The 26028-nt window shown below is 40.1% G+C and overlaps 1 protein-coding gene across 22 annotated transcripts in view; it reads left to right on the forward strand.

Moving 5' to 3' along the window:
- Positions 1-26028, forward strand: part of MICAL2 (microtubule associated monooxygenase, calponin and LIM domain containing 2) — a 162070-nt gene that overhangs the window by 46205 nt on the left and 89837 nt on the right. For 21 of the 22 annotated variants that reach the window (XR_014317528.1, XM_082760776.1, XM_082760762.1 and 18 more), the window contains one exon: positions 13790-14146. Coding sequence is in view for 21 of the 22 variants with exons in the window: in XM_082760776.1 (XP_082616902.1) it covers positions 13883-14146 (264 nt within the window). In the remaining variant the exon portion in view is untranslated. Of the gene's footprint in view, positions 1-10572; positions 10629-11903; positions 11938-13789; positions 14147-26028 lie in introns of those variants that run through there. The other variant, XM_082760778.1, reaches the window with a different exon arrangement.

The following is a 26028-nucleotide window of genomic DNA, read 5'->3' on the forward strand; positions in this document are numbered from 1 at the left end:
AGGGACTCCTCTGTAAAAGTAGCAGCTGCAAGCATGGTGCACTTCTCCCACCTGCTCGGGCATTTTGTAGGTCCAGAGAACTGGAGGTAGGTTAGTAGTGGCTGTGCTGAAGGTGTTTGGTTAAGATTGCTGGCCTTGCCTGTTGGGTGTGTGCTGTAAGCAGATTTACCAGTCCTCAAACCTGACCTTTTAACCTGCTGGTTAAAAGACCTTTAATTAATAGACCATTGCCACAGCGCTGTGAGACATGGCAGCTCTGGAGCAGCCCTGCTGGTACAGATCTGTCCAAAGGTAAAGGGGTAATCAGGTAAGCACAGCTGCCCCAGCTGCTGGAAGATGGCTGCTGGGGTCCTGCACAAAACTTCTGGTTTTAGGAAGAAAGGGTGCTTTTTGCCCAGTTCATGTACTGACCTATGTAGAACACAATCTGATCTGAAAACACCAAGGTGAATTGTCTGTGCCTTGCTGTACGCTGCCAAGATGCCTCGGAGAAATGTATTCTGTAGAAGTTGATTCACAATTATTTGATACACTGGATGTTAGGAAGCCAATGAAGTGCCTTCTGCACTTTTTTCCCCCCAGTAATCTCTTAGACCAGCTTTATGTATTCAAAGCAGTGTTTCATGTGCACATTCTATGGGCAACAAGAGGAGAGATTGTAGTGGCCACAGAAGTAGTTTAGCATCTGTAACTTCTTTACAGTTTCCTTTAGTCTCCTTACTTAATGCAAATGTATAGCATCTTAAGCTTATTTTTCCCACTGATACAAATAACTGAGAAGTTCTCAATATCCATCATGAAAAACTAGGAATAAACTGTTCTGCACAAACTGACTTGCAGCTTTAGGGCATCTGATAAGCAAATACTTGGTTGTTTTGAATTTTTTCTTGGAGTACTTGTGCTGCTCCCCCAGAAGCAGTGCATGGGTCACAGCCAGGACTGGTGGTCAGCAACAGGCAGAGATGAGAAAGCCCTGACTACAGGTGATGGGGTGGGAGGACTTTGGGTCACAGAACACATACAAACCGTTGTGCGAAATACGACAAACAAGTTTCCTGAAAAGCTTCACATCATTAGTAGCAGCAGGAACCCTGGGATGTGCATTCGCAAGCACAAGCACTGTAATATATCCTTGGGTGTGCGTGTATGTAGTTTTAAATGTGGCAGTTAAAGGTAGCAGGTTAATCTGGCCAGAAAGGAGCCAGTTTTCCTTTGATGCAGATGGCAGTATGTCTGATGGACCTCGTTTGAAAGGAGCTCCCTGAAGTTGATAGCATCAGTGAAGAATTTGAGCTCAGTTTAGCTTTGATAGAAACATGAGGTCTGAAAACCCTCTCATCCTCCTGGCTGCTGGAAACACCACCAAAGAGGCACTGAAGTTCAAAGCCTTTGCTGTGTTAATCTGTGCAGAGGGGAGGTTCTGGAGTATTTGAACTTAATGTAGTTGATGCTGATCTGTGCTGGGCAGGAAGGAGGGCAGGGGTGAAAACTTGCATGCTATACCTTAAAGAAATGGATTTGTGACTGTTGCAGTCACTTCCTGGCTGCTTTTTGCAAGGGTTTCTGATGTAGAAATGCGTTATGGAAATCTCTTGACTCCTATACAAGCTTTTTTCATACTACTGTGCTTTTCAAATTTTATTTTTCTCCTTTGGCTACTGGTTTGAGAGTTTTTGTTCAGATAGTATTCCACTGTAGTGTGACTTAGATGGAAAAGGAAGCACCATTCCCTGAACATACTGCTTTCAGAGCTGATATAAGCTCATTTTAAACTTGTCCTATGCTTCTTCCTCAGAGATAATTTAATTTGAGGTTTAGGTTGTATGTTTACTCTCTTTTTTGAGGGGAGTGAGCTCATACTGTGCAAATTATATCATTTGGTCCTGGTGTGCCAACTGTGTGTGCTCCCCCCCTTCCCATGCAGTAAGAGCACAATACCTGAACCAGAATTGTGATCACATGCCTTTGGGTGCAGTGTATACTGAAAAACCTGTTTTTAACTAAAGTTCAAAACTGAAAGGGGAAATGCTGCAATTTTACATTTTGTCATGGTTCAGCTTTTATTTCAGAGGGCATCTTCACGCTGTTTATCACTTGCTCATTGCCTTTAGTAATCCAAGCAGCAGTGCCAAGCAACTGTTTGGAGCAAAACATTTTGTGTATCTGTGTTTTGTTGTTTGTTTTTTTGTTTTTTTTTTAAAGTCTAAGCTAGAAAGCAAAAAGTGTCTGACGGTACCTCTAAAGTTTCCTCGTTATTTATATATATCATCCCCCCCAGTCCATCAACGCTTCACGAAGTGGTAAATGATCTTTAGGGGCATTTCTGTCAATGTGGGTTTTCTTTGCAGCAGAGTAGTGAAGTCAGTAGTGTTAAATGGGGGTCCTTCAGCTGCCCATCCTCACCAGCATCCATTGTTGTGCTGTGAAGGGAGGGATAACAGAATTGGGGCTGCTCCGAACGTGGATCCACCCTGTTCTGTCTGCACCTCTCCATCATCAGCCACCTGCATGCTGATGCTGAGTCCAGAAGGTAGGCTTGGTATGGCAGTGGCAGAGTGAGATGCCAAACACTGATCACTGCAGTCTGTAATTAAAAGGCGAAGAAAGTGCAGCACAAGTCAAGGCTGTCTGTGCTGTTCTCCTGGGTTTATGAGCACTCGGAACCCTGTGTAGTGATGTTCTTTTGAAAGATGCTGCTACAAAGTCTATGCTGGTTTGTGCAACGTTGCTCTTGGGGCACTGGTTATGTTAATACTCAACCCCAATAGTAAGGCACCCACTGTATCAGGGCATTAGTTAGCTCTATTCCCAGTGAACTAAAGCATGATACCTTGCAGTTAGTTAGATAAAGATCTGTTTGCGTATTTCGGTGAAATAAAAGTCATACTGCTTACCTGTATGCAGGAGAGAGGGAGAAATCTATGCTGATGTGTAACCAGGTACAAGTCCAAGCCAATGTAATGTTGCAGTCTCAGTACTGAATATGTGTGTGTGTGTGTGTGTGTGTTTTAATCATATTTGTAAAGCTAAGAACTTCACCATATTTCTTTTGTGAGTATGTTATATCCAAAATTGTTTCTCTGCCTCTTTTATCTGACAGTCAGTTCTCTCTCTTCTTGATTAGTTGCTAAAAGTTGAGCAATATTAAAGTAGTTTGAGCTATATATGAAAGAACTGTAATAACAAATGTTATCGTCAGACTCTTCATTAGTCATCTTTTACATGCTTAAGCCTAAGAAGATGCATCCACTGTTGTTGATCTTCACTACTGTTCACAGGACAGAGTTTAAACCCCAGGCCTTTGGAACAGGTCTTTGAAATGTATATGATGAACAATTACTACTAAATGCTCTCTTGGTGTTTCACATGTTCTAGTAATACTTCTCTGTACTGGAGAAGATGAATCCTAATTTAATTCTAACTGACCATTTCTCAGCTTGCCTTGTGAAAGCAATGATATATTCGTCATCATTTCTGATACTGCTTAATTATATTCTGCCCTCAAAGCTTTTTTGAAGGGATTGCTTCCTAACATTTTATTACCACTATTATTTTTTTTCTGATTTCCTCCCAAATAATGTTTTGAGATGTATTTTGTTGTTTTGAGGTTTTTCTGCAGCAGAAATGGATGATGTTTTTTTAACTCTTGGGATTTTTTTTTGTTTTGTTTTTGTTGTTGTTGTTGTCTGTTTGTACTTTGTTTTTCCCCAGTTTTTGGGAGATGGTAGAAATTGTACTTTATATTTTCTTCCAAAAATATCTGCTTCTACTTTGAGAAGCAGTGTCTTTTCTAATCTATTCTGGTAACTATGGGTCCATCTTACAAGGACCAGAAAAAGAAAACGTTAATTAAGCAATCCAAGTAAATTTTCTTTTTTGTCTTCTCATGTAAACGTCCCCTAGAGCATAGTTTGGTGTTCAACCTAAGTTTTCTGGTTTTCCACCACCCTCTGGCTGACTTCTCTGGGTGCTTCCTCACAGTTTCCAGTGTTGATCAGTGGCTGGTATTTGGTGGTGATCTGACAGTATTCTAGCCAAGGAGCCTATCAGCTGTAACTCAAAACTACTTTGCTGTTTTTGTTTTTGCTTTCTCTAGCTTAATTGCAGTTCCCATATATTTCAGAGCAACAGATAATCTTAATACCTTTATAAGCCATAGGAAGTAGTGTGTTCTAGCTCGCATTTTCAAATGATAACAGCTGAACATGGTTCCTAAAAGTGGGTGTATATATACATATGAAAATATTGCTCAGAATGTTTTATTTCTTTTATTATTGGCAGTGTAGTACTGTCTGTGTTTTCAGTGGATTAATCCTGGTTACTGATCTGAAAGTCTGATGTCTACAGATGAAGGCAGCTCTGCCAAATGAATTACTGAGGCCTGCAGCCCTTGGTGTCTTGGAGCTCTTGCACTGTTTCTTCCCCCTGTTCAGCTCCTGGGTAATTGCCACAGCCCCAGTAACGAGAGGGAAATGTATTAGAGAGAAGATACATGAACCAGAGATCCACACTCTGCAATGTACTCCTGAGAACTTTTTGAAGGTATTCTGTTGGTGCCTTTCTTTTTCCTCCCTCTTTTCCCTCAGACAAACCCTGGGCAGTTTGCTTCAGCATAGCTATCACTTCATGGTTTTGGTTTAAAAAAAAATAATAAAACAACCAGTTTCTCTGTCCTTTCTCACAGAAATCCCAAGGGGAAACAAAAGACAGTCTCACTTTGGTATCCGCTGCTCCCTCACTGCAAGGCACTTTATGGTCTCTCCAGAGAATGTCTTTGGGCAATTTAGTCTGAGCAGCAGTGCTGATTGCTGTTGTCTACCCTGTAGCCCCCTGGGCTGAGTGGCCCCAGGAAGGGGACAGCTGTGTCTGGGTACATGGGGCTCCCACAGGAGCAAGTAGTAAGTTGTGGAGGCTGGTGGCCTCTTTGCCTCACGCTCTCTGCTTGGGAGAAGTGCTGGACATGTGTCAGCACCTCCCCGGGCACTGCTGTGTAAGCTCACAGCCCATCTCACTGCCCAGTCTTCTGGATTATCCCTGTTCTCAAAGTGAGATGATTTCCATGACTGCTGACTAAGAGTCTGCTTTTTCCTGGTCTATGCGTTTGTTCTTTTATTCACGGTGTATTTACCTCCATAATTATGTCTCCTTGCATACAAAGGGACAGCTCTATTAGAGGAACCACTGCCTCTAAATGTGGCTCAATTTTGTTGGTATAGATGCATCAACACAAGGGATTTTGCTGACCTGACTCTGTCAGCTGGTGGGTATGCATTTTTTCATGCTTCTTAGACACAGTTGTGCTATCAGTTTTCCCTGTGGCTTGGAGGTAAGGAGCAGAGAGGAGGACGTGGGGCTGCGAGTGGGAGTGCGGTGCTGGGGCTGTGCAGCACCGAGTGGCATGGTCTCTGCGTCCCCTGCACCCCTGCTCAGCACACCTGGATCTGCCGCCTCCCTTCTGAATGTGACTATAGTAGCTGAACTGTAAAGTTACTTGCTGTCTGAAGCTGTCAGACTCCTAGCATCATACCAAAAGTAAAAAATCTTGTGCTGATTAACCATCCAACCCACCGCCTGTTCTGTGCTAAGTTGTTATACCTCAGCTGTTCTAGTGTGTGATCTTGAAATCATGTCATCACAGGAAAAACAAGGCAGGATTTGCAAAGAGCTTAAGGTTTGTCCACTTAACTGTTTTCACTGACAGTTCTCTCATAACATCATTTAACTTGAATAACAGGTGTCTTTTCTTGAGAGGTGTGCTTACTTGCTGGCTGATGTTAAATTCCTTATGGCATACTTCTTCTTTCTCTCTTGTGATCCCGACCTAGGAAAAACATCAGCATAAACTTTCTACTGTTGTTTATATTGTGTTTCTAATCTACTACAGCAGCACTGAAAAATGTTTTCTTGTAACCAGTCTAAACAAGAGTGAGGTTTTAGTATCTTGTTTATGTATAACATTAACCCCCTAATGAATGTGGCTTAATCACCTAAAGTTTTCTGCGAATATATTTACTATATGGAAACTTGGGACCCTTTAATAAACCTTTTATGACTCCATTAGAAATAACAGTTTTTAAATACTCACTATAAGTTGCTGTCTCAAAAACAAGCAAACAAAACAGTAACAACCACAACCCACCAAGTTGAATACTTTTTTCTGTTTAAATGTATATCTAGAAAACTCACGAAGCAATTAGACCCTTAGGTGTGCATTAATCTTGGCCAACTAAATTCTAAATTCTCTGAAATTTATATTCATCCAAATGTTATGGTTCTCTGTGACTGTTAAAATTCTGATCATCTCCACTGTGCCTTACAAAGGAGACTGGTGCATATGAAAATATGCAGGGGATGGTATGAAGAAAAGAGAACCAGATCCTGAGCATTAGGTTTTTACCTGATTCTGATCAATGAACAATTCTTGCAAAATCAGCCTGTCCTGTATTAGTACTTTTGTTTCATGAAATATTATCTGTCCATCCTGCTTACTAACTCTATTTAGGAAAGCATAATTTTTGGGCAAAGAAACTAAGTCAATGACTGAAGTTGCATGTTCGAGTGCAGCTCATGCGTACATGAAGTGACCTGCGTGTATGGTCCTGGTTTACTAGCCATTGAATTTATTTCTTGCACACGCATAGTTTAACGGGAAATGACTCATCATAAGGAATCAGCAGTAAATTATTGCTCATGATAAGTATCATCACTGTGAACTTGTTCACATTTTTTTTCAGACCACCCTCCTGCCTGAAGGCGTTAGGGTATGTGGCAAGCCCAGATGACTGTCAGGCTTAAGTTTACAGCTGATTTCAGCTGTAATGATATGTAAAAACCTTGAGTATATCTGAATGCACTCCATTGTGCACATGCATGGGGATGCTCTTGCTAGATAAAAATACATCCAAGGTTTAATGCACCCAGGTTCAAGGGTTTTTTTGTTCTGCTTTGTTGTTTGTTTTTAAATCCTTCCCAAAATGATGTAAGATGTGAATTTCTGCTTTCCTACCTCAGGGTATAGCCTGTGAACCTATGTCAGACAAACAAGCTCTGGGCAAACCTGGGCAAATCAAAATAACAAATTGCTACAGCAAAGAGCACCTACTAGCTTGTACAGTGGGGGCCTCACCTTAACCTTTGCCCCATAATGGTGCCCAAAGAGCAGCAACAGTGTTCCCATAATCATGTTTTAGGCTCTGTTGTAATTTCTGATGGTCCCTGTAAGGTTGTTACAAAAGCTTGGTGTTTCTGGAGTTCCATGGAAGAAGCCAGCCTTTGTTTTAGCAGGTTTGTGCTAATGACTGTTACTATGCAGCTTGCAGCTGGGACACACATCTTTCCTACTTGAGGAAATTTAGATTCTTTAAGCTTCCTTAGTCTATTCTTTAGGATTCTTTACCCTCCTTAGGTTATTGTTTGGTTCAGATCTCAGTATTTGTATATGGGCAGCATGCCTGAAATAGCCTTAAGATGATCTGTCTACATATGCTGAGTTTTCGTTGTGCTTCAACATGCCTCTTTTTCTAGTTAAAAAGAAGGTTTATGAAACAGATGCTGAAGGACAGAACCTGTTTTGCAGGTGTTTACCATATGAAACAGTAATTGATATCAGGGAAACAGAATTGATCATAAAACATTTGTATAAAGTAACTGTAACAGTAAAAACTTACATTGCATAGTTTTGTTCTGTATTTTGAGTAAAACATGAATTAAAACCAGATAATAAAGATATAAGCAGCACTTAAATGTATTTAAGTCAGAATCTGCGTAAAACAAATATACTATCTTTGTTGTGCTAACACCAAAGAATAATAATTGGGTTAGAGAATCTTTTTCCCTCAAAACCATTTAACTTAAAAGTTTAGAGTTGCAGTTTCTGATGGTATATGTAGTATAACACCATTGCTAGGAAAAAAATAATTATTTTCTGAGAAATGGGTTTTACATATATCTGTATTTCTGATCAGTAGTTTGAGTACATGCTGCATATAGATACCTGAAAAAATATGTGTTGTTGTTCATTTGAAATACTTGTGCCCATGTTCTGCAAAATGAGTGCCTGGGGGTTTCAGTGATGCATCCAGGACAGGACTTCTCGTGCAGGTGGCAGAATGGTGCAACCCACACAATTGCAAATTTTCTGTTTAATTTTGTCTGAATTCTGCATTGCAAGAGTGGCCGTATGACAGAGCAAATGCAGGGTGGCCACCAAAAGTGGTGGAGGTGCAGGTGCAGATGTTTGAGCTTCCGTCTCTGGGATTACACATGCAGGCCTCAGGCAGCACCACACGCCTTGTCCATGCCAACGTTGTATGTTTGCATGAATGGAGGCACATGCAAACTGCAGGCTCAAGGGATTGATCTCATTTTTCTGTCAATGATTTAGCATATTCTCACTGTAAAACTGGAAACGTCAGACCAGTAACATCAAGAAACAAATCGGACTATTTTTAAAGTCTTCAACTTTAAAATGTGTGCAGTGTGACTTAATCTGTGTGGCAGATCAAATCCTACTGGTAGATCATTTAGTTTTATTCTTCCTGTGTATGCATCAGAAATATTCACAGCTCGTGCCCATGCTTCCAGCTCTATTTTATTCTAGACTGGTGCCAGATCTAGCAGGTTAAATCAGCACAGCAGCACACGTTTGGAAGGCTGTTTGAAATGTCTCGTATGACTTCGGTAAAACAAGCTGATAGCATGTACGGTAACCTTGTAAGTTCACAGGCACAGAGTCTCGGTAGGAACTGTTTTGAATTCCACACTTGGCCTGAGAAGTTATTTTGCAGTAGTTCTGTGGAATTCAGCTCTTTATAAAAAATACAGAAAAAGAATTTAGCTGTTTCTATAGAAAGTCTGTTCATGAGGCTTAGTTCAGAAGCGATTTCTGTTCATTGATGTTTCTGTGAGGGTTGTGTGTCTCAAGAAATGCGTTTTCTCTTTGTTACCAATAAAAAAGCAAGTATTTTAGGCAAATGTACTTTGGTGTTTTAACTGGTTTTATAAGCAAAACAAGGGAGAGATTCAGTTGTTACTAGAATCACATAATGTCAATTCCAGGAAAACATGCAAAGAAACCAAACCACCAAAAAGCTGTGTTTCTTCCAGATAGAAATATTTGTATTTAAAATGACCACCATGAGAGCAAAGTGTCTAGTGTGAGTAGAAACTAAGTGGAAAAGCCTATGTGGTCCATAATACAGTCAGTTTCATGTGCAAATGTCACTTACCATAATGATGCTGAGATTTTAGACAATTGTATTAGGGAAGAGAGCAGAAATACTGCAGTTTTTACTGATGATGAAGAAGCGCCAAAGTAAACAAGTACTACAGATGCTGCAGAATCTACTTTTTCATTTCTGATGATGTTTTTAACCTTAAGCAAACAGTAAATGTATTGTAGCCTGCATGCCAAACTAAAGTCTTAAAAGAATTTGCTCTCGGTAAACATAGCAGAATTAGGGCTGTATTGAAAACAGAATTGGGATTAGTAGTATTGAAATGCTAGGAATTTAATTCCTTTCCAATCTCCCTGAGGAACTTGTTCTCAAGCATTAGAAAAAGAGCACTAGGACTTGAATGTGCTGGAAGTTTAAAATTAGTGGTCATTATCTCTCCAATAGGGCAACTAAGCCTCCAAAAAAATAATAATTTTGAGAACATACTGCCTCAAAACACTGTTGGCAAGTGCTTCACCATGTTATTATTGTCAAAAGTTAGTCGTTTTCATTTAATGACTCCTGTACGTCAACTTTGTTTGCTGTATTATGCTGAAGGGTTTCATGTGCGGATGTGAACCTTGCTCTGTACATCAATTTAGGGAGTGATAATTCATGAAATTATCCTAACACTTTTGCTACTCTCAAAATTCTCTGTAGCAATAGAGCTTGTTCCACAAAAAGGAAGCATTAGCCAAGACTTCAGGCATTTGCTTTCATAGGTATGTCTGTACATGCACCATTGCTTTAATTTCCACTTTCTTTCTGTCCTTTCTCCAATTTTTTAAACTTTCTCCTTGGGTAGACACCAGGGATGAACAGTAGTTGTCAAGTTCTCTCATGTGACATTCCTGTTTCCTCCCTGATTGGAGGCAGAAAGGGATAACTTAGCATAAAAATGCAACCTTTCTGCTTCCCAGTGTCTGCAGCTTGTGTCTGGGAGCCTTCCAGAGCTTCCTAATAGCATGGGAAACTCTGTAGAAAGCCAAGTTCTCATATGCACTTAATGCATCATGCATGGGACCTACATGTATTGTTATCTATGAATTTAGCCCAAAACTACCAAAACCTGTGTATGTTTCAGTTCTGACTTAATAGTCTGAACAAACAGTTCTTTTTCCTGCTAATTCTCTTCTTTTCTGTGGTCTAATTTTTTATTGCAGTACTTGAGTAAAATTTCAAATTAACTTCACTATATTTTTCGGTTTGTGTTTCCAGAAGAAGTTCAACAGACATTTTGACAAGCATAAGTTGTGGTTTCAGCCTCAATACTCACCTTGATGAGATTTTCAGACCTGTATTTCATCACATTAGTGATCTACATGGTGAGGGAGGAAAAAGGGTGAATGATGGTCCTCTAAGAATTCCTGTGTTTTCCTCAAATGCTTTTGTTTGGCCTTTTTCGCACTACAGGTAAACAGCTTATGTATTACATCTTAAGTTTTTGAATTGATTACAGAACACAAAACTTATTGTAGTTAATTACTCCATTCAACTTCTGGTCCTCATTGCATTATTTTTAGTGAGTTATGCACAACACTGCAGTGAAATACTGCTGACTCCTCAGAAGAAAGCATATACTTTTCCATGAGTTGCATATCCTTACAGCACCATTTTCCTCTCTGCTGTCAACACAGTCTTAATGCAAAAAAAAAAAAAAAAAAAAAAAGTGGTATTTCCAGCAAACCAGAAACTCCAGTAACTAGAGTCTCCTGTGTCATCTGGCCTTTCTGACCGCAGACTGGCTTTTTTTGGAGAACATGAACTGTGACGCAGCAAGGAGAAATGCTCAGCTGATGAGCAAATGTCTGCTGAGATGCTGCTTCTCAGTATGGACAAGATGGGAGCCTTTTGGAAATTCATGTGGAGAAAATCTCATGCCCATAAAAAACAGCCTCAGTCGCGGCTTTGCAGTGTTGAAGGAGGAAAGTTTTAAGCCTGGGGAAGGTCTTTTGGCTGCTCTCTTCCCCCAGAGGAAAGGCAGGGGAAGCCCAGGCCTGCTGTGTGCGTTTGTGTGCTTATGCAACACATGGTTCCACTAGCTTGCATCGAGCTAGAAATGTTTCCCTGCCCTTCACTTTGCCCACAGTGACTCCTGCTGGCTCTGTCCTCTTTACCATATCAGCCCTGGCACTTGCTGATTTTCCTTTTAGGTTGCTTCAGGTATGGTTCTGCTTTTTTAGCTTTTTCTCTTCCTGCTCCCCCTGGCCCTTTCCTTGCTGGGTGGAAACAGCTGAGGCTGTAAGTCTCCTTTCTGTGTGCAGAAAATAAATTAAATTTGAGAGTTTGTGATTGAACTCTTATGAATTATGCTGGAGTTTTAAAGATATTTGTGTTACATGAGCATGATAACAATCTTGTGGTGAGCTATTGAAAAGAGTGGGGAGGAAGTATTGTTTTATGGCTGTTAGGTCAAAGTCTTGTGGTGCTGCGGCAATAATGATGCAAGTGTAAAGCCATGAAGAAAACCTAATCTGGCTACCACACGCTTGGCTGAACTGGCCATAGTGCAGCATTTCACTGACACTTCCACAGTCACCAAGAAGCTATTTGTAATTACTTGAAGTGAAATCAAAAATGCTTTGGCTTTTTGTTAAAAATCTCTCCAGCAGATATGGAAGTTACATAAGTGTTTTATCTTTTTTTTCTTTTATTTGGTCTCAAATCCTGGGGTGCCTATATACCCAGAAGTCACTGTGTATCTCTGCCTTCCCAAGGACTGGTGAGTGTCACACCTGGACCCCCATGCCCATGTGTCCTGGTAGCCAGGCTGTCTCCTGCCAGCATGCAATTGTGCTCATTAATCAAGGCCTTGAACCTGGAGAGGTGCTGGACATCCTCAACTTCTCTCAAGTCAACGGGAGTTCATAGCACTCAGTTTATTGAAAAATTAAACCTTCTGGAAGTTGGGGCATATAAAATGTTTGTACTTCATGAAACTCTTCAGAAAAGGGCACGGAACATTTGATAAATGAAGTATTCAGAGGGGAAAACAAAAATTTCCTGACTTATTCTTGGCACTACATATTTAATCATGACATTTGTTATAAGAAAATGTACAAACTCTTCACATTGCCAATTTATTTTACCCACAAACCAACAGCAAACTGATGTGTGCACAAAAGTTATTTATTTTGAGCATAGCCAGGGAATTTTAGTGTTCCAAATGCTTCCTTATATCTCCCCATGGGATCTCTTTAATATGTTGCATAATATTTTTCTGTATTAGAGGATTGTAAGATAGACACGGTAGGTCTCTTCGTTACTTAAATATAGTGGTTATGTTTTCTCTTTTCTTCTGTGAAGGAAATGTGAGCAGAGAATGAATAGTTTGTGAACAGTGTTAAATTAAAAAGTGTAACTTCAAAGGCACTTTAACTATTTGTTCTAAAACTGTCAGCCAACAGATGATGTTCCTAGCAAAATAACTAATTATGTGGAAGGTTAGCCAAGCATTGATTTAGTTTTTTTAATTGTTTGGGCTGGTAGATAATTCTTTAATAGCAAGAAAACGAATATATGACAAATCTCAGGACTTGAGTTCAGGTAGACCCACTTCTGAGAACAAGTTTACACATAACCTATAATAATTCTCTTGGAAAATGTGAAATCCACTTGGATATTTTCTTTCAGACCTTGTCTGACTCTGTGACACTCCCCATTAGAGACTTGAGAGAAAGGTTAAGGAAGGATAAGGGAGTACCCCAATGAAAGTATTTTAGTTCTTGCAAACTTATGTTAATTTAGAATAGCTTTGCTTTTACAAAGTGTGAGGGTATTTATCTGGACTATGAGGCACAGTTCAACAGTGATCACATTACTAGGAAAAGACAGCGGAGCTTAGTGGGACAAACATCATTACTTTATATCATTAGCACATGACAGGGTAAGACTCCAAACACGTAACTTCAGTTTTTAGTGTGTGGAGATGAAATTCCTTTCCATGCAGTACAGCACCAAACCATTTCTCATTTTGGCAAGAGTTAGAAAAAGGAGAGTTCTCTGTGGTTACTTGTATACTGTTTCATCAGTTCTGGTGTACCTTGTGATAATGTTTCTGCTTAGCCTGTTGTGTGCATTTGCTTGTGGTAAGTGATGGGGCCAGTTCTGAATTGCTCTGGATAAGCTGTGCTCTTGCCCCTAGCTTGTACAACAGGAGAAAATTCCCTAGAATAGCGTTGACATTTGGCTGCAGATTTCTAAGGATTCTAAAGACCAAAATGTTGCTAGAGATGTACTTGCTGTGACTTAAATCCTGGTTAGGAAAAGCATCTGATCATTTGTTTTTTCTTAATCCGATGGTTAGCATTTATCACTGAATAAAAATTAAGAAAATTCTCAGACTTCAGGTGAAGCAGGCTGATTTTGAAATAGACTTGTGTGTAGGAGTTTTGTAACAGTCTTCACGAAGTACTTGTCATAACAGTGCAAGTAGGTTTATTTCTAGCACATCTTAAATACCCTTGTCGTCCAACAGTCATATGTTGTGTTGTTATATTTGCATTGGATATGCAATTCATGGGCTTAATTTTCACAGAACCTGCTTTAACATAACCTATGTTTGTATTTTCTAGGAATAACATGCTTGGAAGTACCTGCTAGTGTTGGTTACCTGTACCCTAGCACGAGAGCTCCAGCTTAATCCTTTTGAACACTTCTTCCAGAACATGGAGGAAAACAATGATGAAAAATACAGTCATGCTGGACAGATATTTGAAAACTTTGTCCAAGCATCAACATGCAAAGGTACCATTCAGGCTTTTAATATTCTCACTCGCCAACTTGAATTAGATCCTTTGGACAGCAGAAACTTTTACACCAAACTGAAGTCAAGAGTAACCACATGGAAGGCCAAAGCTTTGTGGAACAAGCTTGATAAAAGAGCAAGTCACAAAGAGTACAAACGTGGAAAATCTTGTATGAACACTAAGGTAAGTGGAAAAGGTCATTTCTGGATTTCATAATTTAGAACCTTTTAAACTTGATTATCTACAAAAGCAAGGTTTCCCCTTAATATACTTGTTGAAACTGTGACCGATACCAAACAATTTTGTCAGACTTTCGGATATTTTTATTCTGGAAGCGTACAGCATGTCAGAGCAATCTTAAAAAGCACCCTATTTTATAGTCTACCTCAATCACAGCAGACAAGTTTTCTGTGCCTCTTTAGACATCAGTGTCGATCAGCCATGAGATGTAAGCTCATAAGTCAGTAGCGTACATTCATTTCAGGCTCACAAGAATTACTTGTATCATTTAAACAGAGTTTTGCAAGGTGCCAGTCATGACATAGTCAGCAGGCTCCCCCATTTGCTGTTTGGTGCATGCTGTAAGACACCAGAGCTGGTCAAATGTGTTTCAACAGCACTAAACTGTTCTTTGGAAACTGCTTCGTGGAGTATGGGGAGATCTATCTTTGTCACCTAGCATTGGTTCTAGTTGCTAAATAACAGGAAAAGAAAATCCTGCATTATTTAAGGATTTAAACACTTGCATGTAAATGCTTTTTAGCAAACACAATGTGGATGATTGGTACTTGGTAGTTACTGAAAGAGGTGGTCTGCTTGGTGGTGAAAAGAGCACTAGGAGACTAAAGAAGGACAGGAAATGATCTTCTCTTCAGCAGAGCATGAAAATACTGTATTTTGATAGAGGGGACCACTGAAAGTTGGTATAACTCTTGTTAAAACTGAACAAAATACTTTAGCTCATGCTATCTTACTCCAACTATGCTGTGACTGATCATTCTTAATAGCTTTGTCTGAGAGCAATTCACTTATTTACTATCTAATGATAGCTACAAGTTGCTCCAAGAAGGTCTGGTTTTAAGAAGTTACGTGACTGTATTGCAGTAGAAGAGAAAGGAAGGACACCCTTGGGGGTACCTAGACACCAACCAGTGGAGGACTTTTTAGTTTGAACTATCACTGAAGTATTATTTTCTGGAATCAGTAGACAGTGATGACGATTTCTCTTGTTTGAGTCATTGAAATGTTTCATTTTTAATAATCTCTCTATTATTAACTTTTTATAATGTAATACGTGTACAGCATGTTTCTTTAGAAAACAAAGAATGCCATTACATCTGTTTGCACTGCTTTCCTGACTGCCTCTGTTTTTTCCTTTCCTTTTACCCATCACTTCCCTTTTTGACCTGTGCTTCCTCCCTCCCTTTCTGACCTCTTGAAAAGGCTTAAACATGTCATTGAGCATCTGTGTGATAAAAACAGGAAAGGGGAGGAATGAAAATGTGTATGGCGTTTAACAAATTATAGGAGATAATCCACATACACCTCACCTGCATATACAGTCCCAAGTCCAAATTTCCGTGGTTAGCTTGAGGAAATATTTGCAACACAAAGAGGTTTTAAGATCCACATGAAGTATAAAATGAAACCCTGCTCAATCAAGTGTAACATCACAAAGCCAGGGCCTGGTTCTGCAAAGTCCTTCAGCCAAGTGATTAATTTCTATATATGGTGAGAAGACTCATGAAGTCATAGTGCATAAAATACAGCTTGTGTAAAGCTTTACAAGGTTGTCAGGTAAGAGGCTAATCAACACGTCCAGCAGTGTTGAAAGTATGGTATTTCTGCCCTTTGAGAGTAAAGATTTGTTTTTAATGACATGGTGTAAATATTTGTAGAAATTAACAGACATATCTATGCTGTACGTATGATCAAATTGCAAACGAATATAAAATGTCCATGTATGAACAGTATGCATATAGATGTTCATGGTGAACATGGTCTATGCCTGGACCTGCAATTCAATGTGTCATCACTGATTTAATGAGAGAAACATGAATCTTCAGATTGCTGCAAATGAAAGCAGTAACCACAGTCTGTGGGCCCTGTGGGGATATCTAGCAAACATTCCTCACACGTGAATCAGTCTGCTGTGAAAGCCTATCTATGTAACATGAATGAGAGGAGACACGTTGCAAGGCAGCAGACTCCCTGAACATTGCTGTGAACATTGCACTGGCAGCCCCACTTGCAGATAAGGAATTCTCAGAAATGCTGGTAGACCCAACCAAAAAAGCAGCGCAAAGACATCAGGCTACAGTATGCACAGAATGATTTTCCTTTGCAGCTGGTGATTTTCAGTTTTTTTTCCTTGCATTTTATGCCAGCTACCATTTTTAGTAGAGGAGCAGGCAAACAGAAATTTAGCAGATAAAATCCTGACAGTTGGGCCCAGTGCTCACCTCACCAGTGGAGTTGCCGGACCTGGCTGAAGCGATGAGTTGGAGTAAAAAATTTTTATTGTTAAAGCAGCATCACAAAATAAGCTCTTTGTAATTGCAGTTCTGTAAACAGAGCCAAGCTAATCGTCATCATTTAAAAATAAAAAAAATACTTTAAGGCTTTGTGTGAGGTTGGGCCATGAGTGCTGTAGCTGATTCAGCAGCTCACAGTTCTTCTCAGCTATGGTTTTGCAGTCTGACTTCTTACAATCTTCCCCATCTTTGAAGGAGACATCAGAATGCAATCGGAATGTAAACTACTCCTTGTGGTGTGTGTCTGCTGTTTTTTTGTTGTTTTTTTTTGTTAGTTTTAAATCAGAAAACAAGAACCTGCTGCCTCACCCAGTAGCTTGTTACTTTTTGCACAGTATTGAAGAGCAAAATGCTGTACTTCCTGATTGTTGGTGCTTGTAAACTCTTCAGCTACACTTAGGTTACTCTCACTGGAGTAACAATATACACAAGTTTCCTACGTACAGAATGTTCCACTCCAACTAAATAACAAGAACCCATTGTCTTAACTGCTCTTGAAGAACACTGCCAAATACAGTTTTCAGAGTTTCTACAGTGATATGATTTTGAGCTGGATGAGTAAAAACAGTTGAACCATTTTCAAGAAGTTCAAACCCACTGCTATTTCAGAGCTGACTTATTGTGGACTTTAATTTTTCCTTTCTTTCTTTGTAGAAGAAGCCAAAATAAAAGCAAAACAATGCAGAAAAGCATGCTGAAAATTGTGGCAAAAAGCAACTTTTTTTTTTGAGGCTGTAGGAATCCTTCTGTTTGATGAACATTTAACATACATAGATCTACTTCCTTCCATGACAAACATGTAGAATGGGAATTGATACTATTCTGAATTGCTGTTTCTGGACTTGGCATTTGCACAGTTCACCAATATTACTGGAAAAGAGAAATCTGTGCTAGGTAGCCAAAACTAGAAATCCTTCTGTGATTTTTCACATTTATCTGGAAAAAGAGCAAAAATTTATTCTCCAGGTAAAGTTTCTCCATGATTTTCACCTTTTACTAGCAAATTCAGAGGAATGCATTCAGAATCTGTAATTATTATTTCTTTCTTTGTGAAGTAGAACATAGCTAGACAATTGGAAAAAAATATTGTTCACTGTGCTAGCAGTTCGAATGTCTCTAAATTTTTTAATGTACACAACATGATACGGTAAGAAGTGATATGGTAAGAAGCAAAAGTTCATCCAGCTAGTTGCAGAGTGTATTCACTAGCCTTTTCAAGTCATATGACATTTAACTTGGGCTCTAAACATTGGTTTTGAACCTCTCGGTATGGAGGAGGTTCTTTACTTCAAACACTTGATATACTGTCAGTTTACCTGTGTAAATGATACAGATATGAACACGTGCATATAAAGCAGGCCCTCAATTGATGTTTGAGATATGTATGCATATGTATTGGAGGGCAGGACTTGGTTTATGCTGTACGCCTGAAATTCTGGCTCTCCCATGACTGCAGATTTGTGCTTGAGAAGAGCCGAGATTACTGCATGTGAAAACATCCCAGACTTGCACTGAAGGGAGGTGTTGATTCTCTAAAGCATGTAGATGTGGTGGTGTCTTTTTCCTCCACTCCAAGTACATATGCTGTTTTTTTTTATTTTGTTTTGTTTTGTTTTTCAAAACAGATGCTTGCACTCGAGAAGAACTAAGGCTTGTTTAAGGAGCTATTCTGTAATTATCAGTTGGCTCGGTAGCTTGTAGCATTTGTCTCTGTGTGAACCTGGCTTTGGGTGGTGGTGGATGTGGATGGGGTAGCAGCAGCCTCCTGTGGGCTTTGGGCTCCTGAGTGCTGCAGACCCCATGTTTGGCACTATCTGGGCAGAGGATGGTACAATTCGAGCTGCTGGTTTTAAGGCCTAAGTAGGTAATGTTAGCATAAAGCAAGTAAATAAAACTGAGCTAGAAACTTTTAAGTGTTGTGTGTGTAAATATATATGCACGTACATTTAAAAGTATACGTGTGGATATGTGTTTAGATAGCATGCAGATTCCTGCAAAGCAGATGGAACAGTCTTGAACTCTGTCCCTGGTGGCTTCAGTAGTTTCCCTTGTTCCTGGATGTGGTCTTTCAAATCTTGATTTATAATAGATTATGGTCCTGTCCAAAAACTGTTGTTGGGACACTAACTGCAAGAGAATGACTTAAAAATTATTTATGACTACATTTCCAGGGTTTGCATAAAACCACAGTAGTTCTTCTCAGGTAGTGCCATGTGCTGTCCATCCTTCCCAGCCTTGGTGTGGTGTTGGCAGCTCTGCTGTGTGGGAAGGTTTTGTGGGCTCCTCTGGTGGGGTGATGGTTTAGTGAGGAGGTGTAAGAAAGGAGAGCCTGTGGCTTGAGGGGAGTTGGGGGCCAGGGTGTGAGTCAGCTGAGAAGGAGCTTGGGACAGAAATGGGGATGGAGACCGGAGGTTTTGTGCATTACTCAGCACTAGCTCAGAGCCTTGTCTCCCTGTACTAACCACACTGGTACACGCGCAAATGATAAAATGGGATTGTCTTTATCTGCCAAACCCCTTCCGTTCTTTTTCATATTGTTCTCATTTCCAAAGACTGTCAAATGTAGGTTTTATTAACTCTCAAAGCATTCTTCATCTGTTTTTTTCCTTCCCACAGAGTTGAGAAAACAAAAGGTAAGTCCAAGCTGTGCTGGGTGCTGCCATGTTACATAGCTGTAGGCTAAGCAGCAGAATGAGGAGTGGATACCAGGTTCTCTCCTTGTTATTAAGTAGAAGTTGGCTTCCTGTAAGTCCTCAGTTTACAAACATCCTAATTGGTAGTCTTGTTCCTGGTAGTGAATGAACTAGGTTGGCTTCTGGATGTCTTCCTCTCCCCTCTCTCCAACTTCTTCTGAAGTGCCAAACAAATACTCTTCTCTTCATTAATCAAATCACCCAGCATGTGTAAAGCTGCTGGTAGTGTGGCTTCCTACATTTTTTCCTGAAGCATGGGCATTTGTTAATCCTTCAGCAGTAACTCGTATTTTCAGCCAGGTTTCTCCTGTGCTGTACATAGTGGTAGAGAATCCAATGAGGTTGTGTGCTCAAACATTGTGATTGTGGCCCTTGCAACAAATACTGTTTTTTGTTTTTTGTTTTTTTTCTGAAAAGCATAGTTGAACTGTAAGATGAAAGAAGGGAGTGCCAGCTGTGCTTCAACTCAACAATATCCTTATAATGAAAACATTAACCTGTTTATTCTTTTAAAGAACAAAGATCCAGATGGTACATCCCTTTTGCTGTACATACTAGTCTCTTCAGAATAATAATTTAAATGGGGAGATTTCCAAACCTGATAATTAGGGTTCATAATGAACACACCAAACTTATCTAAGATTTATTAGGTAGCATCGCTAACTCCCTTATCATAATAAAAATGCATTCCTCTGAAGGTCATAGAACTTGAAACTAGAAGTTGAGTACCATACTTATAGGAAGTTTAGTGAATGAAAGTTTGTGATTTATCACAAAACCACATTCAGCTGCAACCTCCTCACCTTTATGCCTTATGTCTTCTGGCAGTTGTTATTTTGATTTTTCTGTATTAAACCTTACCAGGATATAAATGCATAGTGCTTAGAGACTAGAATCCAGGACTATTGAGCAGTTGGGGATATTAAGTGCCATGTATTCTGCTGCCTTGAAGTGGCACTCGGGTGTTTGGTATACTAAGATAAGCTACTTATTTTGGTAATTGTGCTTCTTTGCTTTTTGGCTTTTAGGACAGGACACCTAAGTTTAGCACTGGATCTCCAGTGTAAATTTATTTTTAGAAATTTTAACAAGCAACTTTTATAGATATTTCAAAGTAGTGGAAGGTATGGGAGTAATGTGAATATAAGAGGTAAGGAAGATTGGTTTGAGGTGGGGGCTAAAATCAGAAAACCACCTTTGGCTGTTCAGCAAAACCAGTTGTTGAACACTGTCTACACATTCTTTGTTTCTCAGGATTTTTAGAGAGCAGAAGTGGAAGCTCGGGTGATGACAGGACACAGCAGACAGCGTTCTTTGAAAACAAACCAAAATATTTGACTCCTTGAACAGTGTTTTAAACTGTCAGATTGGGCCAAATTGCGTCAGCAAAGGCAAATGTTTGGCATGTGATTTGGTAATGAAATCACTTTATTATCCTACAGACGCTTCCACAAATGCACTGTTTTTCAGCTTAATCAGTCATGAAAAACAGTGAACTCTGGCCAAAGTAACATAGTCAGACAGCCTAAATAAGATTTTTTCTGGCATTTGGGAATTTAAAGATTTTTTGCTTGCAGGATAACAGTAGCTTTACATCTGTCCCTTAACAGCAGCATGCTAGTCCTCTGTCGCTTGCTAATGGTTTTGAAAGGAACCGACAGAAGGGAATTGTCCCACCCTGACCTGATTTCCTAGATATTTTTGTAAAAATTCCCACTGGGAGTGGCACCCAGTTACTTTCACACAAAACACAGCAGTTGTCACTGCAAGTGGCTTAATTAAGTTTAAATGAAACAAAAGGTTATGGCAAGATGGCAGGGCGTGTTCCCACAGCTGGGGCTTTGTAGTGCTTTTGGATCTGCATGTGTGAAACAGCCGTACCATGTGCGCCCACCAGGTAGGGCTGTGTGCTGGGCGAGGGGTACTCCCACACAGCCCCCCAAGCCCCTCCGTGCTGGGTCAGGTCCCAGAAGCTCCTGGCTCTGGAGAGGGCCCCAGGTGCCAGATTTGGTTGTTACGGGTTTGTTGTTAGCGACGCTTCCAGCTCTGCTCTGGCAATGTTTGTGTACTGATAAGTGAGGAAATGCATAACTTTTGCTACCAAGAAGTGATTAAACACTTGGCTGCTAAAACCCAGAGCTCAGACAATAAAGCAATTTCCTGTCTCCTGCGGCTCAGGTCCTTTCTGAGGTTCCCATGTCTGTTTAGAGAACCAGTTTTACACCGATGCTAGCAAGAGTTTGCTGTCAGACTGGGGAAATGCATTAAGGGTCATTTCAGTGATTCCTATTTTTGATTAGTATTAGTCTTACTTAATAAAAATTTCAGTGCTGAATTGAGGGGGTGCTGATGTGGCCAAGATGGAATGAGCTGTAGGTGCTTTGAAAGTCAGGATCAAAATTTTAAGAGTTTGGAAAGTTGAAATTATCTGTGATCAGGTGGATACAATTTCTAAAAGCCATTGTAGAACTGTGACCCTACTAGGAAAGGAACGGAACAGCCAGCTAAAGGTGGGTGTATGGGGCAGAAAAGGACCTGCTGCTTACAGTACCACACTGAGGTTGGTCCGTTGGGTAGTGCCAACACACTGAGAGCTGACCTTGGGTGCCAGTGGTATGTCAGGAGCTAGGCTGGTTTCCTTCCCCTCTAAGTGGTGCAGGTCAACCCCCAGCTAAAATATTTTGCCCAATTTGGAGTATGTGTTGTAGGTAAGAGGCAGATAAACTAGAGCAGTAACAGTTCGGGCTTAGAGGACGTGGCCTGGGGAGCTTAGCTACCTTCACTTACCTATGTTAAAGAAGACCTGAAGCATGCTGCTACAGTTACTTAGGGCACAACTGAAGTGTTATGTGACTCACCTTCTCTAGTAGTACAGTTAATGCTTCTAGATCAATTCAGACTGGTTTTGCAAAACTTGCTTTTTGCCCTGGATGTTTGCTGCTCCTATTTCAGTACTGGAGAACAGTTTGTATTTCCCAGGGTTATGCCTGTTTCTGCCAAAGAAACCGACCAAGAGATACTGCCTGGCTCATCTTGCATTACTCTCTGGATTTGTTCATTTGACTAAGATCCAAATTTAGAAGGGAACATGGTTATGCCACACTTAGAATTAGTGTCACGTTGCTGACTTCAACTGCCTCTCTGAATGGGTTACAAGAGCAGCTCTAAAAGGACCTATGCAACAGCAAATGCTCCCCTCTGTGGGCAGTGCCCACTGTCCTTCCTGCCTGTGCTCCCTGCCGCCCCTGCAGGATTTACAGTGCAGATAAAACAAAGCCCCGCAGGAAACTGAGCTGAGATTAGAAAACATGCCAGGGGATGGCACTGAACTTTTTGCCCAGGGCTCCACACCCAAACAATTCATAACAAGTGATGCTGATCAGCGAGTGCTGGGTAGAAGGCAAAGGCGTTTCTTGCAGGTCATTTTTGTTTTTTCTGTTCCCAGTGGTATGGGAAATAGCTGCGGGTGGCGGGAAGCCTTTCCCAACAAGTGTGGGCTGCTGTGATGGCAGGGTCGTGGTGGCTGGTGCAGGCAGGCCGTGGCTGGGCAGCACCAGGGAGCGGCGGAACAAGCGAAGCTGGTGCTGGTCAGAAAGGTGCTGCTGTCTGCATATCATCCAGGCTCAGGTATGAAAACAGTTATTAATAAGTAGCCATGTAAGCAAACACCAGTCTGCTCTGTGTGTTGATCCCCCTTCTGTTGTACTGGCTGCTGGTGTAAAACAGACTTTTGCTGCCAATTGTTGTATCTTCAACTCTGCCCCTTGCTTCAAGGCCTATACCTGTTCATATTTTTTCACCTTTTTAATATTTTATATTTCAGGGCTCCTTCCTTCACTAATAAGCCCTGTTATGGGCCTTTGGTTTCAGCTGAAGACGTTCTGGAAATAAGAACCAGGGGTGGCAAAACCTAATTTTAGTGTTGTATATCCTGCCACCAGGGTGGTTAGTAGCTTCTGTGTAAGTGCTGTCAATGTTCTGTGCTATTGGAAACTCTCCTAAAAGTTGTTATGCTAAGGATGGATTTTCTAATTCCGCAAACTGTTCCAGTTCATCTGCCTTGTCGACACCATCAGATAAGATAGTGCTAAGCATTGCTGGTGGTTGATAAATTCCTAGTGTTTGCGAATTGTAAATAAAAACGTAAAAAATAAAAGCATTGTCTACCTATGATAAATTGACATGTGCAAGTGACTGGTTAAAGCAGCATTTAGCTTTACTAATTAAGTGGCTGTGAGTGCTAGCACTGGAAAATGAAGGTCTTTGAAGACTGCATGATGATGACTTGAAAGAAAATAGGCTCTAGGAACCCAGAATTGCTGGCTACTTTTAGAGCTTTACATTTTGTGCTTGCCTGGAGCTGCCGTACAGTGCTGTACAGTCATTCTGCTTACAAAATTTAGAAATGATGGAATGAAATGATTCAGACCTTTAAAAATAAGTAAATAAATGCAAATGTGGATTCTGACCCAGACCTAATGGTTCATTTGTGAGCTTATTTACCCAGTCCTGGCTTCTGAAAGCCAGGTCTTAATTGGGTTTTGGTTAATAACTTGCCTAATATAAAAATGCATTTTAGAACATATTTTAAAATATTCTGTGAAATAACTTGGCTTACCACTTGCATCAAGAAGCCATTTTTGAAGCTGAAGCTTAGCTGATTTCATAGATTGTTGCAGTTGTTGTTTAGTTAAAAATAAAATAAAATAAAATAAAATTGCACTGAACCTATATATATACATATATATATATATATATATATATATCAGCTCTGTAGACAAATGAGACTGTAGTGCTTGTCTGTGTGCTTGTCTGTTAAGTGTATTGCACATCCTGCAGTAAAGCTACATGGTTGCTGACCAACTTGTGTGTATGCTTTGGATGCCATCAAGCATGAGAAGTTCATTCCTCTGGGTCTGTAGACAAGTCATCTAGTGGCTGGTCATTAAGCCCCAACTCTGAAACCATGTAAAGGATTCATTTTATTCTTTTGCTATCAATCTCACTAGTGTCTGTGTCCACAAGGCTCGCAGGACTCGAAGCATTGGTCTCTGCTGAAGTCTTTGCTGAGCACAGGAGTGCGGCTGTTAGTGCCTCCACTTCTTATCTGTGTTCTCCAGTTCTCTGTTTCTGGATTCATATTTTTTTTTCTGACATTTTTAAAGATAGCCTTAAAGTATTATCTCAATGTTACAGGCGTAAGCCTACAAAAATGGCAAGGCATGTAAATGCTGTGAACTGTATTTGCGTCCAGGATAGTCAGGCAACGTTCTTTCTGCAAGGTTTATCTTGTTTTCATTTTAATTGCTTAAGCAAATAGCCAAAGTTGCCAGAAAAGAAAGGAAAGCAACCTCTTCCTCCTTTTATTTTTTTTCCCTTTTTTTTCCCCTGTTTTGATTACAGAGAAATACAGGTGAGAAAACAGCAAATACACTCTTAATTCCGAAGGATGTTAGGGGTTTATTTTATGCAAAATTCTGAGGAGATTTTCATATTAAAACACTTGCCTGACTTCTGGTATGCAATCCTTTTATTAAAAACAGTATAAGGTTTCTTGTCAGATGCTATGCAGGTTTTCTTCTGAAACTCCAAGTGTCTTGGTGGGGAAGTGAAAGTTTCTAGAGATACTTTTTTGTGTCATGTCAACAGCTGCATTTGTTTTTTAATTTATTTTTTGTAAATTGATATAAAATCTCTGAGATAAAGTCAACATACTTAAATACAAACAAGGCCTTCTGAGAGAGCTCTTCAGAATAGCTCCATAAAACAAAGTCCTGTCAGCTTCGATGCATCAGTGAAGCAACTTTTGAAATTCCAGTAAACTGAATACATGTAGACTCTCAGTAGTGCGTTGCATAGCAGGCTATAAGTTTCAGATGTTTTTCATGCCATTGTTTTAATTTCAAACTATGAAAAGGTTTTTATGCACAAATCTAATATTAGTACATACATCCTAGAGACAGGGTGGATGGACAAGCATGTCAGAATTTGTCCAGGAAAAATGAAGGCATGTGTTTTTTTTTCCATGCAGAAGCTTATCTTTCAAAAATCCTAGTAAAGATGAGCCAAATGAATGCAATAAATGTTCTAATGTTTCATGTCTGGCATTTTGTACAAAGAAAAAAGTTGAGCAATCAAGATAGTTCTTCTGATCCCCTGGGCTGCACTGTGTCCAACTGCAAGTGCAGCAACTGCAGGGCGCAGTGCTGAGGGAAAGAGCTCTGCCCCAAATCAGCCTTGATCAGGTAGCTTCCAATCCACATCGCAGTCTTTTAAGGAAAAAGATAGCAGCATCTCCATTTTTGCCAGTTACTGACTGATACAAGTGCTTTTGGCAGGAGTAGACAAAACTGTGTATTTATGGAGTGCTCAGCTAAGGTTAAAGAGAATAAAATACTGGGGGGATCAAAAGCAGAAATGGATAGTCATGTTGGGCTTCCTGGGCCAGGCAGGGGTTTTGTTGCTGGGGTTGGTTGCTGTTCCCAGCTGCCTTTGAACTTGCCCAACAGTGGTATTTCTGTGGTGTCTAGAAATGTCTATTCCGCAAGATCCAGCTAGTCTCAACAGTATTTTAAGGTAGATTTTGGAAATATCCGTAGTGCATTTAAATATAGCGTTCACATAACCCTTTGGAGAATTAGGACCTGTCATTAAAGTACATGTAACTAAATATTATTTTTGTAAAATGAAAAAGTCTTTAAAAGCATATTTTCCTTTATCATGCTACGTTTTATAAGTTCCTTATAACATTAGTAAGGTTAACGTTAATTTTTGTAGGGCAGGTTGAATTAGCTCCTACACTTCTTCCCCCCATTTGCTTTGATGGAAGAGTGATTTA

The sequence above is a fragment of the Aythya marila genome (genome assembly GCF_965140915.1).
Source record: "Aythya marila genome assembly, chromosome: 5".
Taxonomy (NCBI): domain Eukaryota; kingdom Metazoa; phylum Chordata; class Aves; order Anseriformes; family Anatidae; genus Aythya; species Aythya marila.